Source organism: Chelmon rostratus, chromosome 1, assembly GCF_017976325.1.
Source record: "Chelmon rostratus isolate fCheRos1 chromosome 1, fCheRos1.pri, whole genome shotgun sequence".
In the NCBI taxonomy this organism is placed as follows: domain Eukaryota; kingdom Metazoa; phylum Chordata; class Actinopteri; order Chaetodontiformes; family Chaetodontidae; genus Chelmon; species Chelmon rostratus.
This window is the reverse complement of record NC_055658.1, coordinates 15,426,678-15,444,901: the sequence shown is the minus strand read 5'-3', so window position 1 is coordinate 15,444,901 and position 18,224 is coordinate 15,426,678. Positions and strand designations below refer to the sequence as shown.

The following is an 18,224-nucleotide window of genomic DNA, read 5'->3' as shown; positions in this document are numbered from 1 at the left end:
ATGCAAAAAATTCCCTCTTTAAGCTTTTTCCACTGTTCTTTGTCTGACGTGATAGTAAACTGAATATATTTATGTTCGTTGGACAAAACAAGACATTTAAAGACATCACGGTGGACTTCAGGAGGTTAGGATGGGCATGTCTGATTCTTTTTTACCATATTATAAACTCTAGAGTTTCGCAAAGGAGATTCAATTTCAACTTCCTTATATTGTTCAGTGTACATGGTCGTGTGTAATATGCATGTGTACAGTGGGAAGTCAAACATGTCAGCGGGTGTTGGGCTCTGCCAGGGTTGTCCTTTGTCACTAGTTCTCTTGGTGATATTCATACACAGGATCTCAATGTGAAGTTTGGGTAGGAGAGTGGGGTTGGGGTGAGAGCTGACACATCTTAAGTCTGAGGACATGGTTCTCTATTCAAGTATCTCAAGGTCTTGTTCAGGAGTGTGGGTGAGATGCAGCATGAGATGGACAGGTGGATCGGTGCAGTGTCATTGTTAATGCAGGCATGAAAAGAGAGCTGAGCCAAATGGCAAAACTGTTGATTTACAGTTGATTAGTGTTCCAATCCTTACCTATGGTCACAAGCTTTGGATAGTGATTTAAAGAATGAGATCGCAAATTCAAGCCCCGTACGGTGGCTGCACAGATTTTGTAAGGAGTTCAGGCATCCGGAGAGAGCTTGGAGTAGAGCCACTTGAGGCGGCAGCCGGGGTCTCCTGCCAACAGGCTTCCTCATCAGATGCCCGTTGGCAGGAGCCCCCGCCATAGACTGCCATTGTGTTTTAAGGGGGTCAAGCCTTTTGTCAAGCGTTCCAACCGCTTGCTTTGACCTCTCCAGGATGTGGGCTCTGCACCCGCAGCAGGCAGTGATGAGGAGCACACAGCCATGGACCTGGCGGCAGAGCAGCTGCGTTCATGGCCCAGCCTGAGCAAGGAGAAGCAGCTGGAGCTGGTGAAGAACGAGGAGAGCACCGTGTTCAGCCAGGCCATCCACTACGCCAGCCTCATGGTCTACCTGCTAGTTCCTTTAGACACCAGTAAGAACAAGCTCCTCCGCAACACCCCTGTCGCTGACTGGGAGAGCGGCAGCAACAGCATCGTCACCAACAGGTCAGGAGAGCACCTGCCTATTGTGGTTCACAATCTGAGTAGTGAAAGGATGTAGTTAACTGTTGTCTAACTTCTTTCACCTGCCTTTTTTATCCACTAAAACACAAACACAGACTATACTAGAACATACTTTTGGCTTGTTCTGTATTTGTAAGGTAGAACGATCAGTCTTATCTGGAGGAAACCTCAAGGTAATGTTTCATGATTTGGGAGTACGTGTACCTCTCTTAATAAGGTGATGATAAGTATGTGGGTGGATGTGGCGTAGCTCACAGTCTACATGATACCTTCCTATTTAGCCAAATGGAACACAGTACCTCTCTTGTTTCCGGCCCACATCCATCCTTTGGGGGAACATCGCTACTGCTCAAAACAGAGTGAGCCCCATTTACTTCTGCTGGGAAGCTGAAAACCCTCGGGGTGTCTTTAATGGTGCTTCACTGTACTCACCCAAACCAAACAAAATAGCAGTGGAAGTGATTTCCCGTTCTCTGTAAGGGCAGGGTGGAATAAATCTGGGAAGATCCCCCATGTATGTCTTTTCTCAGAATTGAAAGGCATGAGGCCAAAAAATCTTTCAAAATTTCAGGCTTTGTTCCCAAAGAAGAACACAATGTTAGAATTTTAATTTTCGTTATCAACAGTAATTAGGATTCATTAAACATTTTGTTCTAATTTTCACATTTAATTCCCAAATAGCCACGAGAACACAGTGTTACTATTTTATTCTCTGTTTTGCTTCTATTTCTAACGAGAATACAGAAATGCAGCAGCCAAGAATTTGTTTGTGTGGAAATTTTCTCTCACTTTCTTCTTTCATTTTTGCCCCAGACTTGTTTGTTCTCACAGACAACATTTGGATCTCATCACTCTTTGTTTTGTGAATCCAGAGGGAAGGTTGCATCACCATCTCATGTGAAACATTCATCTTGGCTAATAGAGTCTGAGCGATTGATGCAGGCATCAACACTGTGCTCTTTCCAGGGTGTAAATCACTCTTGCTTTCAATGCTCTTTATCACAGTGCATCCTCAAATCCATTTCTGTTAACACAAAACTCAAAGATCAGGTCTCTTCCTGGACACAGCGGCTTGACCTTTCACATTTTCCATGTGTCAACATGTATGCTTCACAGCATTGCCGGTAGTGTCGCGGAGAGCTTTGACACAGAAAGCGGGTTTGAGGACTCAGAGAACAGTGACGTGGCCAACTCTGTGGTCAGGTTTGTTGCTCGCTTCATCGACAAGGTGTGCACAGAGAGCGGCGTGACCCAGGAACACATCAAGAGCCTGCACAGCATGATCCCAGGTACAGCGTTCACATTGTTCATTCACACTCTGCTGCTGTCCTAATTCCCTCAGCCTTGTACCCCTTGCATGTGGGTATTCTCAGCTCAACAGAGGCCTCTGAGCTGATTAACTCCTGACATGTTAAATGGCCTTAAAATCTGTAAATACACACAGTGGTTGTAAGAACGTGTGGACGTACATGTGTTTCTCTGCACCAGCTCAGTGTGTGCAGTTCACTTGTGTGTACATATGGTAACTGACCCTAACTTCTGACCCACAGGCATTGTAGCTATGCAGATGGAGGCTCTAGAGGCAGTTCACAGGGAGAGCAGGAGGTTACCTCCCATTCAGAAGGTGAGTGTTGCTCCACTTTTGGCTGCTGGGACATCATCTGTATATGCATTGCATATATACTTGCAATTATATGGCAGGGTTAGACCTTTTTAAATCTGCATATCTATATAGTATATATCTAATCTAAATATTTGAAATGTGAAGCAATAGAGAGCCAAAGTGAAGGCACAATTTTTGGTTTTTGGTCTGAAAATTAGACAACTAATTCAAAATTTCCTGTCCTATACTACATATATTAAAAGACATTAGCCATACAACCTAACTTGTTCAACCATGTGTCATATTGACCTCTCAATCTCTAGACAGCGATATAAAGCAAAGCAAATAAAAAACAAACAGTCTAATGTCACTGATGTCCTATTCTGTTTGTGGCAGCATTCAGTTAACTTTAACCACAAGCCCAGGCACAGCCGCAGGTTAAATATCATCAGCTTGAGACTGTGAGGGCCATTTGAGTGGTGGGCTATGGTAATGGAAAAGAGAGACCCAAGCAAGCATTAGACATTAGACATGATAACATGACATAGAACTTCTAACTAACTAACTAAACTCTAATAGCAAGTGCTAGATTAAATAGATTCTATTTTATTTTAGAATATGGACTCTAAACCTTAGGAACATGTTTCACTTTTACAGAAATGTGATGATGAAAGTAACTTAATGATAGTAATGATAGAGACCTGTATGATGATAATACAGGTCTCTGGACATTGATACCTGAGAAAAATGCAAAATTACATGTCGTGATACTTAATCATGAACAACTCATTTTAAGGATTATATTCAACTTGTCTAACTTGTTGTGTCGCTCACACACCCTCACTCTTAGCTATGTCTGCATGTTCAGTTTAGTCTGGTTTGCAGCTCGTATGCGGAGTACCGATCTCATCCAATGTTTTCCGGTCATCATCACACTTTGAGATTTTACTACTTGGTCTTTTGGACCCTGCTGTGCTAAATGTCTGCCAGCTCTTTGTAATTCCTCTAGATAATTCCTCTTACACTCATGCTCTTGCACACGCTCATACACACAGACAAACACCATGCCAGCACTGCCTTGGGAGAAACCTGGAGACCATGGTGAGCAGTCTGGGCAGATTGTCTGCTGTACTTTGTGGCTAACTTCTCACACGTCTGTGTGTTGGACAAAGCTTCCACTCTGGACTGCTAGCTGCAAGCAGCATGCCAAAAAAATACTAAAAAGTGTGTAAACAACACTGACTTTGGATTCATGACAACTCAGAATAGTAGTAGTAATGGTAGCAATAACATTAAGAAGAAAAACAATGAACGCATTTAAGGTGCAGCTCAAATGAGAAGCCGAGCTCGCAGCAGTAATGAGGTGCAGAGGGACTCTCTCTTCTTGGTCTCGCTGTCCATTCAAGGATGAATTCAAGAACGTCTTATTGTCTCCTGGCCGGACCCCAACTCCCCCAGGTTGGCTGTGGCCTTAATGGGAAATGCTGTGAATGATCTAATGTCCCTACTCGTTCATATTTGTGACAGTGGAACAACTGAGTGTTTCTCTGCTGGCTTCGGAGGCCAGAAGGAGCTGAGGCAACACAGTGTGCAGACCTGACTGTTGTTAGTTACAGTTCATACAGTAGAAAACGTTGGTCTAATGGTGTTTGTTTTTGGGAGATGGTGAATAATCACTTCTGTTCTGAATACAACGGAATACGGTCTACAACATGGTGCATATTATTTAAGGAACAAGTGTCAGGCTACATGTTTTCTGTTCTTCTTTCTTTAGAAATGCCATTAACTTCTTCTTTGAAGAGTTAAGCAGAGACTGATTCCAAACCCCCACAAAATACGAGAAGGACTAAAATACTGCATATACAAGATATCAACTGAAACTCAAAGTGCTGCTATTAGACTTATTCTACTACCTTCACTCACTCACAGTTTAAATCTTAAAATGATAAAAGAGTAGAATAGAATAAAGGTAATACATATAGATGCTGCATTTTGGTTTCAATGCATTATAGCTGTCTTCCATTGTTTTGTAATCTCTTTCACATGTGTGAGCCTCACTTTAACTTTTACTCCTCTGGAAAGAAACTGATCGGAATTAAGAAGCTGTCACATTAATAAGTCTCATTGTACAAGTAAAAATGCATCATGTTAGTCAGTGTTTGTATGTTTAAATTTGAGAAGCATGAAGTGAAAACCAATGAGTGCTCAGTTCAATGAATTAGATGAACAGAACAGTTTTTACTTGGAAAAACAGATTGTGAGTTTCGGTTGGAGGCTTGAAATTGGTCTCTACAGAGAGTATGAATTTGTTTCTGTTGGCAAGTTGGTTTTTCAGAATGCTATCAAAAGCTTTATATGTGCTTGCAAGATGTGTGTTTTTGATGACGTGATGACGTGCATGTGAAGCTAAAATATTTCCCAGCGAGGTCATGTGGTGCTGTGATTTGACATTATAGTGATGAATTGATTTCGTTGCTTTTTAAAAACCTGATTCACTGAGGTGAATGTTGTTTTCCTCACTTTGAGCATCTTACTGGCAAAGCTCAGGCGCGTTCATAGACAGGTATGCATCTGTCCCTGGCTGTGATGTGATATTCTGTTATGTTATGTCCTCTGTCAGCCTAAGATTCTGCGCCCAGCACTGCTTCCTGGAGAGGAGTTGGTGTCGGAGGGGTTGCGGGTGCTTCTGGACCCTGACGGCAGGGAGGAGGCCACCGGGGGCCTCTTGGGGGGCCCACACATCCTTCCAGCAGAGGGTGCCCTCTTTCTCACAACATACCGCATCATTTTCAAAGGCATCCCCCATGATCCACTGGGTAAATACTGAACCACAGCAACACCAGCTTTTAAGTCTCAATGAAAAATATTTCTTATAGTTCTTCACTTATTTTCATTGTTTATTCAATAAACATGCTGTTCTATCAATAAATGACTATTTTCATTTTACATAAAATCACCTTGGACAGCAGTGCTGATATGTCATCAGTTAGCTGAAATAAAAAGTTCAACTAATAATTTGGTCTCATATATTTAAACCATGACGTCTTTTACTGCTCAAATCAAATAAAACATTATTTTTCTAATCTCTTGAATGATTCAGCAAGACAACAGTGCCTTCTCATTATGACTTTAAAAAGCCAGACACTTTACCCTGGTAAACCAAATTCTCCATCAATGTAAAGATCTTTCTAAGTTATTAGTAGGTGGGTCGCCCTGGTAGTCTTGGGGTAAAGGCTCAATATGAACCAAAATGTCCCCAGTTCACATCTGACTGGGCACTTTGTTGCATGTCATTCCCCTTCTCTCTTCCCTCATTTCTGTCACCTCTCTACTATCTAACAAATGTATGAAACAATAGAAAAGAAATAGCAGCTGGCCCAGTGTTTCATGTCAATAAGATGCTGCACCCATGTTCTCAACATTGTGACGCTGATCTTTGCCTCTGTTATTTGTCCAGTGGGGGAGCAGGCAGTGATCAGAGCTTTCCCAGTGTCAACGCTGACCAAAGAGAAGAAGATCAGCATCCAGAACCAGCTGCAGCAGAACATGCAGGAAGGCCTGCAGCTCCGCTCTGCATCATTTCAGGTAAACGCTGACACACGCTCTCATGCTCGTCCAGTAAGGACACAGGCCACCAAAGATGTTAAATGGATGGGTGAACACGGTGCAGTGTGGCAGCGTTAATGTGACTTACACACACAGTAATGAGATTTTAGATCAGGTCAGAAAAACAACTCATAGCTTGAGCAACTCAGTGAGGATGTAGCATCATCTGTGGTCTTATGTGATATTAAATTCACTTTATTATATTAACTTCATGCTTTTTTCTTAATTCACTGGTCTGCCAGAGGATTCACAAACAGCACAAACTAATATGTAAAAGCAGTAACACGTGAAATTACAATTAAAAATGTGTGTGGCGCAGCTTTTAGAAACCCCACTGTCTTGTGTTTCATAATATGAGCTTGATTCTAAGAATCAAAGACAAAAGCAATCTTCAGCCAAGCATGTGTTTTTAGTCTTTAGATGTACTGCTGTAAAAGTTTTTATGGTTCATTCCTATCTTTTTACTAATACAAATGATGAAAGTGGCCATGTTGTTGGAGTGTAGGTCACTTGGCCTGTGTGGACATCTCTTTAGTTTTGCTGTGCTTCCTCACTGGAATTTGTGTGTGGGTGTGTGTTGTGGAAACCTTACGTGGGCTGTTTCACCAATCCATCATTTAGATGTGGAAGCTGTTGAGCTGCACCAAATAGTTTGAAGATTCATTTATAACTTTGACGTTCGAATTCTAAATCAACATTTGAATGCTGCACCACATTTGGTGGTTGTTGTTGTTTTTGTTTTTGTTTTTTTTCTTGTTTTTAATGTCTACTCATTCTGCTTAAACCCAGTGTTCCTGCGCAGTTGCAGATACAAATTAGGCTACACTAATATTATTAGTGCTATTAGAAATTAGAAAGTTCAGATTTATTCTGTTGCCATTCTGTTGTAACATAACATTGCTATAATCTCTAAGAGCACAATTATTATGTCATCATTATGTTATGCAGATGTTGGATTAACCGGCTGCCTACATGTATCTGAAGCTTTGAATGAAAAAAAAAAAAAAAAAAAAAAACACTAAAAGACATCTGGTAGTCCTAGGAAGCTGTAGATCGACAGGCTTTAGCAAATGTTTGGGGGTAAAACAGAGAGTAATCCTCAGACAATTCTGACCCACTGAGATGCTCCCTACATTTACAGATGACTTTAGCGCATGTTGCTTGGATTACAGTCCAGTGTAAATATCAAACGTCGTGTCTGAATTGTTGCTCGTGTCATTAAATATCAGTTTGGCTAATATCTCTTACAGTTGATAAAGGTGGCTTTTGACGAAGAAGTGAGCTCAGAGATGGTGGAGATCTTCAGAAAGCACCTCCAGAGGATCCGCTACCCACAGTCCATCTTCAGCTCCTTTGCTTTTGCAGCAGGACAAACAGCACCTCAGCTCATCCTTCCAAAGAATAAAGAGAGGAACACTGGCTTCAGGTTTGTGGTGCAGCTTTTCAGCAGCAGGCTCTGAACTGATCTGTTGTTGCGGTTTGTTTCTTTTCTGGAAATGTTGACTAATCCTTCCGTTTTGATGCTGAAACTGCATTCAGTAAATTATGCTGCTGTCTGCCTTGTACTCCTCACAGAACACTGTCCAAAACTATTGTCAAGGGAGCAAAGAGGGCCGGAAAGATCACCATGGGCCGTGGCAGCCAGACCACACTGAAGAAGAACGACAGAGGCAGCAGAATGACCTGGCATGAAGATGATGACATTTCAAGTGAGAGAAATGACACGTGATGCTGTGGAAGCAGACGGACAACAAACAACGAAGAAAATCTGAAAGAATGAAAAACATACTTTACCTTTGCACGTGTGTTTCAGTATCAGACGATGGCGAGCCACCGCCCAGCAGCACCTTGCGAGCCTCGGAGAAGTCCACCATGGAGCAACTGGTGGAGCAGTCCTGCTTCCGTGACTACCAGCGTCTGGGCCTGGGCACCATCACCGCCAGCTCCTCTCGCTCCAAGTCAGGCGAGCAGTTCAGGATCACAGCCGTGAACAGACTCTACTCCCTCTGCCGCAGGTACACACCTCACAGGTTGGATACCCGGATACCTTCTAGCTGCGGCAGTGCTGTCCAGAAACCTGCTGATCCACACTGATTCCACTAATCGCTGCACAGCGGCACTGAGGATATTAGTTTCTAGGATTTGTAGCCCTGTCGGAAGCTTTGTAAGCTAAGCAGTATCTCAAAATGCCATTAGGGAGTCCTCATTTACCTGGAAGACAGAAATCTGACTTATCGGTTGAGACAAGTCGATTCAGATTCATCCTGTTCTACAAAAACACACATGCTTTGCATAATACAATCGTAGTCCCATTGAGACCTTAGCTGTAAATTCGATAAGCTGCAGCTCTTGTGTCTTGCTACAAGTGAATGAACAGTTTGTTTTCCGTATCTTATTAATGGTAAACATTCTTTTTCTTAATAACTGTATGTTTGAGATGTCGGTTCTCTCACTCCAACAGCTACCCTGGGCTTTTGGTGGTTCCTCAGGCAGTACAGGACAGCAGTTTACACAAAGTGGCCCGCTGCTACAGACACAACCGTCTGCCCGTCGTGTGTTGGAAACATCCTCGTACTAAAGCAGTGCTGCTCCGCTCTGGAGGCTTCCACGGCAAGAGTGTGGTGGGACTGTTCAAGTCGCAGAACCCCTCCTCAACAGGTGTGTATTCACAGCAGCTCTGAGTTTTTGTCCCACAACCACATAGCTTTTCTCTCATTTTGAAAAAAGTGCTAACTAAAGCTAAATAACTTTTTTTGTTTGTTTTTAGCATTGAAGTTTATCTTAACCCCTCACATTATTTATATGACCTCTGCAGCTTTGTCTCTGAAAGAAAAACAAACTCAAATTTAACAAAAAAAAACATGTTGATGCTTTGCCTATGAAACACGTGGCCTGTAAGTCAAACTGATTTTTAAATGATGGTCATTATTTTGTGTCTAAATTAAGTGTTGTGTTCTGTCTTCAGCTCCTGCCTCATCCTCAGATTCATCCAGTAGTCTCGAACAAGAGAAGTACCTGCAAGCCATCCTGAACTCTATCCCCATCTACTTCAAAATGAACGGAAACAACACCCTGTCCAACCGCTCCCTCATCGGCCTCTCACCAGGTAAATGTCAAATTAATCCAACTTTCTTCTGTACAGTCACAAAGCAAACATGGACGGATACATCGCATCAGCTCACATCAGATAACGACATGAGCTGATTAAACTGTCTATATTTGGTTAAGTGGGATATGTCACCTTCATATTATGTGGGACAAAAGATATACTGTAAAGATTATAAATTGCATGCATTCTTCCAATCATAAAACTGCCAAACACAATCACTATCTTAATCTTCTCTATCTCTATTGTTGATCTTAAGTTGTATGGCAGGATTGATTGTTTGGTGATACATAGATTGATAAATAAAGTAGTATCAGATTGGGACACAGTTTCCTGGAATGATGGATTTAAGATGAAGTGAGCCATCCATGTTTGCTTGACTGTCAGACACTAATTATTATGTAAGTCATTCATATATATAAATACATATATATATATATATATATATATATATATATATATACATTTCTACATGACATGAATACAGTGTTACCCATAACCATAACTTGATATAATTTAAATTCAGATGTTGGATTGGAAGAGGCTGCAGGAGGTCAGTAAGCAGTACCTGCAAGGCTCGACTCTGGGCATTAAGTTCCCTGAAATCAAAGCGGCGTCTCCTGACTGCCTGTGCTCCTAGCTGACCTGAATTCACTTGGCGATGGTTTTGTCTCTGCCGTGGGAAAACAGTTTGTTTGCAAGGGACAAGAGGCCACGTAGAGTTCATTTCTTCTGATAAAGAGAAAAAGTGCAGATTTGCATTCTTGAGAATTATTTTTGTTCACTCGAACTCTGCATTCACTCTGCCATCGGGCAATCATTCCTCTTCCCTTTTGTGTTTTTCTAGTCAGCGGTTATTTTCACCTACTTATCTTTCCTTGTGAGTGTGTGTGTGTGTGCGTGTGCGTGCGTGCATGTGTGTGTGAAAAGGAGAGAGTGCGACTGTGTGGGAGAAATACTGTATCTGATATTTGGTAACATTTGGAAGGAAATTTGTACAATAAGAGGTTATGTAAGAATCACAGGACAACCTGGGGTCACTGCAAAGCTCATCCATCTCCTCTGACTTCACCCCCCCCCCTGCCTGTATCCTGAACATGCTGGACAACACACACATACTGGACTGAAGCTGCGTCCAGGATGCTCACATCCATGCACACGCACACACACACACACACACACACACACACACAGGTGGAGCACGTATCTTGCGTGTAAAGTGCTCCGATCACAATAACGGCTCTTTTTGGAAAAACTGGATATTACTCATCACTGTTGTGAGTTTAAACGGAGTCGAAAGGCTTAACTTATCATTGAACTAAGTTTTGTTTTCACTTGTAGATGTAAGGGGTGCACATTTGTCATCTTTTATGTGATTTGTTCTGAACACTGTTGGAAAAAAAAATACCTTCCTGAGCCTGTTTCCTAATCTGACACTTCTTGTAACGTCCTGTGTGTTGTGTGGATGTTTTGTCTTCAGGCAGTGACAGGAGGACATCCAGGATACCAAAGATGGCGCCTGTCCATTTAGACATCCCATTCTCAAACAGCTTTACCAGAGGAGGTGAGTGTTGTCCTCTTGTTTTCTCCTCAACACGTCATGTGTCCTCCTGCGGTCGGGTGAAAAATGAAACACCACAACTGTCATCTGTAAGACTGTAGCTATGAGTGTTTTATCATCATCGAGCCACTGAGGGAAAAAGGTTACAAAGGGGATGCAAACATCTTACTCACATATTGGATCTTAATAGTGTACAGAGGCACTGCCCCCTCTTTTCCTCATGGGTCACATATTCTCCCATTTTTCTCGTTATAAAACACATTCTCTCAGATTTTAGAAATATGGGTGAATGTGTCATCACACACCCTTAAGACACATGTTCAGATAGATAACTTCTGAAGACAAAATTATGCAACTGAATTACAGACATCCAGGAGGGAAGAATTTGCTTTTCTATTATAACTAAATATTTTAGTTAAAGTTGCATGTATTTATGAGAATATGTGAGACATAGCTTTTAGGGCAACAATACGTAATGTTCAAGTAAATCACTAATGTTTATAGTGATATTAGGTTTAGATAGATAGATATATACCATGAATATAATACCGTAATGTGAGCAAACATAAACCCTGGATTTGTGAGAGTATTGATTTCATGGAAATCCAGAACAAGAATTGTACAAATGTTGGAGAGAAAAATGAATAGACTCGAAATACAAACAGTAAATACAACCATTGGGACAAATAATTTGAGCAGTCGTACACAAAGTGAATGCATCAGGTTGTTCTGTGCAGTGTTTGTCTGTGTGAGGATCTGTAGCCTGTAGCTGTACATGTGTGCACTCTACACTTCGTTGCGTCTGTCAATTATGTCAAGACTTATCTCTCAGAAACTTGTTGCCACATGAATCTTTTTTTATTGTGACCTGTAGCTGTTCCTGTAATTGGCATTACTGTAAATGTAATATCACAGATAAATGCAGAATGTACTTTTAAGTTGACACATCATCATGACTGTGTAAAGTGGAATGTGAACTCTTTCTTCAGGACTGAGTGTTTTGTCTCAGCCTGATGATGTGTTTGGTGTTAGTCACTGTGTCAGATGAAGGTCAAAGGTGAAAGGAGTTCTTAAACTGACTCTGCAGCTTTTTAGCAAACTAAAAAGGGCACATTACTTCTGATTCTTTGGAACTTTTCAAGAGTTTCTTTCCCCTTTTTTTATCTATGCAACTGCAACACAGTCCAAGTTTAATCACTGGATTTAGAGTGCAGGATTATCACTGACACATTCTTCCCAACCTTGGAAACAGGAGTTATATTTTGGGCCAGATTTACTTAGAAAGTGGTGCAAATGAAGTGATGAGAGATTACCAGAGAGAGAGAAATATGTGATATCGTTGATATTGATTCCAAAACATTTATTTCATCCAGTGGCAGCAATTCAGCTCCATCCGAGAAATACTGTCTATAACTCATGAAATTGTAATGTCATTTTTAATCATAATCAGTTGGGGGCATTAGACAAACTTTATTAAAAATTAAAAGAGATGCAGTGGCACAATAAGATGCGTCAGTCACACTTCATACTGTATGAAGGTACACACCTTAATATACCACCACTGACTAGTCGTGTATTAGCATACATATTAGTAGCATATTGGGTCTTTATTAGTTGTCATGACACACTTATTAATGCATTTTCTGTTAGGGTTATTAAGGCTTAGGGTTAGGTTATTAAGATTGGCATTCGTGCACAACAACTTCCTTACAATCAATAAGCAGTAATTAGCAGGTTATTATAGTATAATAGTCATGCAGAATAATGCATTAATAAGTGTTTTATGACTGACAAATAAAGAGCCAGTATGCTACTAATATGCATCATGATATAAAGTTGAGTATGTGTACCTTAATATAAAATGTTACCAGTGCTTCAACAGAGAGATAGTGCTGCAGGTGGAGATACTGTGGATATTTCTGATGTTAAAGACCATGTAAATCTGGCTCTTTGTCTTCACACCATAAATCATCAACAATGAACAAACACATTCATGCATGCTAAGGCAGTCATCCTCTTTGATCATTTCACAATGAAGACATTTTTCATTCTGTCACATTACGTGGACCAGTCCAATCTTTGACCCTCAACTGTGACTCTTCATTTGCACGAGTGTTTATGCGTTCTGAAGTGGTTGGAAGGGTAGATGGTGATGTCCATAAGATGTTGACATGTTTTTTGTTTTTTTTATACCCCTCTCCCTGCTCTCATCTTCTCTCTCTACTTCCTGTACAAACCAGTGCTTGAGTACAGAGATAAACTATTCACTCACTCAAACCAAAAACCTGCCAGTAAGGACAGAATCCACCATCAAGGTATAGTCAAACTGTCTCTTTCCCCCCGCCACTCCTCTTAAAGCGCTCCATTTCTTTCTATCGCATCCTCCGAAACTTAGTCCTTTTCCTCTCTCTAACCTACCTACTAACCAGGTCACGTACCACACTGCAAACCCCTTACAAAGACCTTTTTAGACATAGTACTAATCATCACTGACTTTTTGGGTGCTGTTCTGGGAGCTGGGTTTTTCACAAACTAAAGCGGCTGCTCAAATGTGGCCTCTTTCGTTGTTAATGTGTTGGCTCGTCATTTGTTTGTCATGGCGGACAATTCATGCATCACACAAAATGAGGCCCCTCTGATCCTTTACTCTGTAAATGTTACTCAGAGAGTATAAGATTCAGTTAATATCATAGAAAAAGCATATGAATTCTCTGATATTGTGTGTGAGATGACTTGTGTTTTGATTGCCTGCTTATCTCTGAGTCACATCAGGTCTCAGCAGGACTCGTGTTAATCTTGCAATCAGGTGTGGCATCAGGCGTGAACAGTAATTGATCTGTGAAAGTGTTTCTAACAGCTTTCAAACTTTCAGTACTCAACTTATGACCCACAAGGATTTTAAGATATCTGTCTGAATTTGGTCAAAGGCTGTTGTATAACTGCCCTGGTTGCAGAAGCTGACATTATTAACATCAGCATTATTAGTAACTTGAAAGTGATTGCCATGAAAAATGCTGTCCTTCCTGATAGTGATTCATGCTGTTTGGAAGGTATTGCATGCTGGTTTTCAGGGAAATGGCTTCTAGACTTGTTGACTTGCTCAGAAATTCCAACAACTTCTGCTTCCAATATCTCAACACACCCGATTCGCAGAGGCAACTGCTTTGTTGGTGGATCGAAAGAATGAAGGTCTTTACATAATCTCTGTTGTACTGCTGTGCATGTAAACCTAGTCCGCATGTCATGTGTTGTTCATCACTCAGTCTTAGTTTGTTTGACAGCGTGTGTACATCAGTGGCATTCGAACTAGCTGCGTGTGACTTTTGTTTGTATCTGTGTGTTTGCAGGCATGTGGGCTAGCCTGCGCTCCAGCAGCAGACTCAGCCATCACCCGGCGACAGCAGACGTGGGTGCCAGACTAGCAGGGAAGGATCTGGCGCCCCCTGCAGGTAGCAACAGTCTGCAGGCGCAGCTCCTGAAACAGCAAGCTGCCCTCTACGTCTTTGGAGAAAAGTCCCATTTAAGGGTGAGAATTGAAAGAAAGCTGCTCTGTGAGAGGACATTTGGTTAGAAATTGTTGGAAATCTACACTCAGAGGCCACTTTTTCAGGTACACCTGGACAATATATTGCAATCCAATACGAATGATTGTCAGTTTTTCTTGACACTCTCATAGAGGTGTTAATTCAGTTATGTCAATCAGTGTTAGTCCAGTGTTCTGGACTGCATCCTATTCAGAGGTTTTTCTAATATTCTGTCCCTCAAATGCTTGTAAATGGTAAGGACAAAAAAGTAGAAACACTATAATGCAGCCCGGTCACACTTAAGGCCTTTAAATATGACCTTAAGAAAAAGCATTCAATTTAATTTACACATTTTCACTCTCACTTTGTAAAAGTAGGATTTGTGGCAGAGCTGTTGTATTTAATTGCAGTAGATTATACATTTGTAAAAAGTGGCCACAGATTGTGTATTCAGCTCACAAGTTCACACTAGATTGAAAGGTTAGTGTTTTAGAATACTTCAATAACGATAAAAATTTAAATATTACAACATGTAGAGTCAGGACTGTATAATTAATGCAACTAAGAGAAAGTCAGAATCTCTTATTCCAAATAATGCATGCATGCACTTCCACATATGATAATACATTTTACCTGTAGCTGGAGGGTAACTGTTGACTCACAGTTGTGTTAAAACTTATACCTAAAGAAATATGTAGTAACTCAGCATATTGTAATAATAGCACACCATCAGCCATAAAGTAGCTAGGCTTGAGCCTTGGTCCCTCACCTGAACAGTTAAACAGCGTTAGAGATTACAGACAGGCTTGTAAATAAGTGATTATACGAGAAGACAATAACCAGTGAGGTGGAGGTGAAGAACACCACGACACAACTGCTCACACTGCTCCTTCTGCTTTGACAGGGCCTCAGAGTGGACTCCTCTCTGAACTGTGAACTGGTGCCAGTGGACTTTGCAGACACGCGGCAGGTGAAAGCCTCTTTCAAAAAGCTCCTGAGAGCCTGCGCTCCCAGTGCCACCTCGTCCGACTCGGAGGACTCCTTCCTCAAAGTCTTGGAGGACTCTGAATGGATCCTGCAGGTGACCAAACACACAAAACAACACTGTTTTTGTATGTTACAAGGATCTCAGTGTCTTGTGTGAGAATGACCCAGCCGTCATCTCTTACTGCTCATCCTGTGTATCAGATTCACATAATGAATAAATCCTCTCTGAAGCCATCTTCCCAAGGGAAACAGATTCACATTGATGGGATAACAGCAGAGCTTTAATCATGTTGGTTATCTGCTGACCCCCTGGAGCCTTTGTCCTTACATTGAATATATCATAAACTGCTGAATAGTATTATCTGTGGGAAACCCTTCATAGGCAACAAGCAGCACTCAGCAAGTAATTTAGCAGTAGACCAAAGATGGTAATGTATGAACAGAGAGGATTTTTTGTGTGTGTGTGTGTGTGTGTGTGTGTGTGTGCATGTGTGTGTGTGCACGTCTTCACTTGCACATATGTTGATCCCCCACAGCTTCACAAGATCCTGCAGCTGGCACTGTTTCTGGTGGAGCTTCTGGACAGCGGCTCATCTGTACTCCTCAGCCTGGAGGATGGCTGGGACATCACCACACAAGTGAGAATAATGGACAGTATGCACATATGCAAATAAACGCACAACGAAGACAGACAGGTGTGAAGAGGAGGATGAGCACAATATCTAGAGCAGAGGAAAAAGCACAGAAAAAAACACAACGTGGTGCAGAGTTTGTTTTCTATCGACCTGTTTTTCTGCAGATTTTGATATTGTGTGTTTCAAAAAAAAGCAATACAGGAGATTAAGACAAAGGGGAAATATTACAAAGTACTTAAGGTTTCAGGCTTGGTGGAAGTGGGAAATCTGGCTGAATACAAAAAGCTAAATTGGTAGTGTAAATGCTGATGGAGACCAGAGAAGACAAATCATTCACACCGTGCCTCCACTCCACCTGAAAGCCCATAAAAAAAAATAATAAGAAGGAGGTTGTTAAGTGTGTGTAACCAGTCCAGCTGGGGGTCCTTGTTACATTTCACTCCCCTCTTTATAGTCATAGCAGTTGATAAAAAACACTGCAGGGAACACACGGATCAAAAGACACACATTAATTCATTAAAACCAAAGCCCCAGCCTGAGTGGGAAGCAGCGCTGAAATGCTGTGATGTATCGGAGTTACTGGCACTCAGTTAACTCTGTCAATCTGTTCCGTCCTCTTCAGTGTGTTTGATGGACTGCATGCACTGATTCACATTGTATTTTGCCAAAATGTTCAAAAGTATGCTCAAAAGCTGTGCAACATTATAATGAAAGCATATCTTGCCTGTGAGTGCAGGCTGTAGTTATAAGATAGTTGAATCAAAACAGTTGACTCCTCATAAAACACTTGATTTCATTACGAGTTACTTTTAACAGTTTGTTTTTGATATAAAAACTGCACACAAGAACAATTCCACGATCAAACCAACAAATATAAAAATCCCAACAAAGATGAAAAGAAACAAACAAATTAATAAAAGGTTAAAATCAAAAAGGCATTAAATGGATCCATGTGCAGCTGTACAACCGTTTAACAAGAGAGTGTTTCGGATCAACTATTCTTTACTCATAAACATGTATTTAGACAAACTGTTGGTGTAAAACGTCCCGATCGCCCTTCGTGTCACATATTGAGATTGAAAGCAGAAACAAGTGACTTATAATAGTTTTTAAGATGTTGACAGGAACATTTTTAGGAATTCTGCACTTCTGAATGGGCCATGTGGGAATCATAAATATGGCACACCTGCTTCTCCTGCTCTTCTTCCAATCAGCTCTGCCACTGCTGACCCGATTACGCAGAGCAAGATAACGAAAAGGTCTGAAGTCTTGAAGCCTTATGTCACTGATTTGTGCTGATTTCAATCATGGAAGTTCATGGTTCTGATTTTAAGGCACGTAAACAAAATGTCAGTTTCGATCCTGATCAATTGTCAGTATCCATCCGCTGGTGCACGCAGCATAGCATCGCATGTTTGCTCTCTGAGCTCATATTTTCCATGTTGACCTGTTTTAAGTGCACATGTTTGTGCTGCAAGCGCGTGTCCTTCAAATGTGTTTACAGGGTTTGTAAAGCTCTGGGCTGCTGTTTAAAAGTACGCTTGGTGGATCCCTTATGCCAGGCACGTGTTGGGCCCGGAGCATCTCTCTCCACGGGCCACCGGCTCCATCACGCCAGGTCCCGCTCAGCCCGCACAGGCAAATGGGCTCCATATGCTTTGGCTCTCCTGCCTCTCTCCACGGTCCATAGACACCCAGCAGACATGATGCAGAACTGTCTCTCTAAACCCCGTCTTCTGTTTCTCCTTCTCATCCTCAGTCTCTGCCTCCACTCTCCTCTCTCATGCTTTGTTTCTCTCTTAAATTCACGCCTCAGTCCGCTATAGTCTCACAGTAATCTGAGGGTCTAATATCAGTGCCGGGGTTGCAGGGGGCTTTCTGTACCACTCAGGGCTGGATGTTCTTTTAAACCCCACGGGGAAGCCGTGAACTGTTTTTCTCGCCCATTCCACATGCGTCAGGGCTCATTAGTTGTGTTGGAGGAGACACGGGCAGGGAAGCAGGCCAAGCGTACTGCATGTGTAGACAAGTGGTTCTCAACTGGTGTTTTGTGGAGTGAGCTCAAGTGTGC

The 18,224-nt window shown here is 41.7% G+C and overlaps 1 protein-coding gene across 1 annotated transcript in view; it reads left to right on the top strand.

Moving 5' to 3' along the window:
• Nucleotides 1–18,224, top strand: part of sbf2 (SET binding factor 2) — a 95,495-nt gene that overhangs the window by 68,743 nt on the left and 8,528 nt on the right. The window contains exons 19-32 of the mRNA XM_041943164.1: nt 842–1,113; nt 2,248–2,420; nt 2,682–2,755; nt 5,355–5,550; nt 6,192–6,319; nt 7,591–7,766; nt 7,916–8,049; nt 8,154–8,355; nt 8,802–8,998; nt 9,306–9,446; nt 10,927–11,010; nt 14,355–14,533; nt 15,436–15,612; nt 16,055–16,156. Of these exons, the coding sequence (XP_041799098.1) occupies nt 842–1,113; nt 2,248–2,420; nt 2,682–2,755; nt 5,355–5,550; nt 6,192–6,319; nt 7,591–7,766; nt 7,916–8,049; nt 8,154–8,355; nt 8,802–8,998; nt 9,306–9,446; nt 10,927–11,010; nt 14,355–14,533; nt 15,436–15,612; nt 16,055–16,156 (2,235 nt within the window). The remainder of the gene's footprint in view (nt 1–841; nt 1,114–2,247; nt 2,421–2,681; nt 2,756–5,354; nt 5,551–6,191; nt 6,320–7,590; nt 7,767–7,915; nt 8,050–8,153; nt 8,356–8,801; nt 8,999–9,305; nt 9,447–10,926; nt 11,011–14,354; nt 14,534–15,435; nt 15,613–16,054; nt 16,157–18,224) is intronic.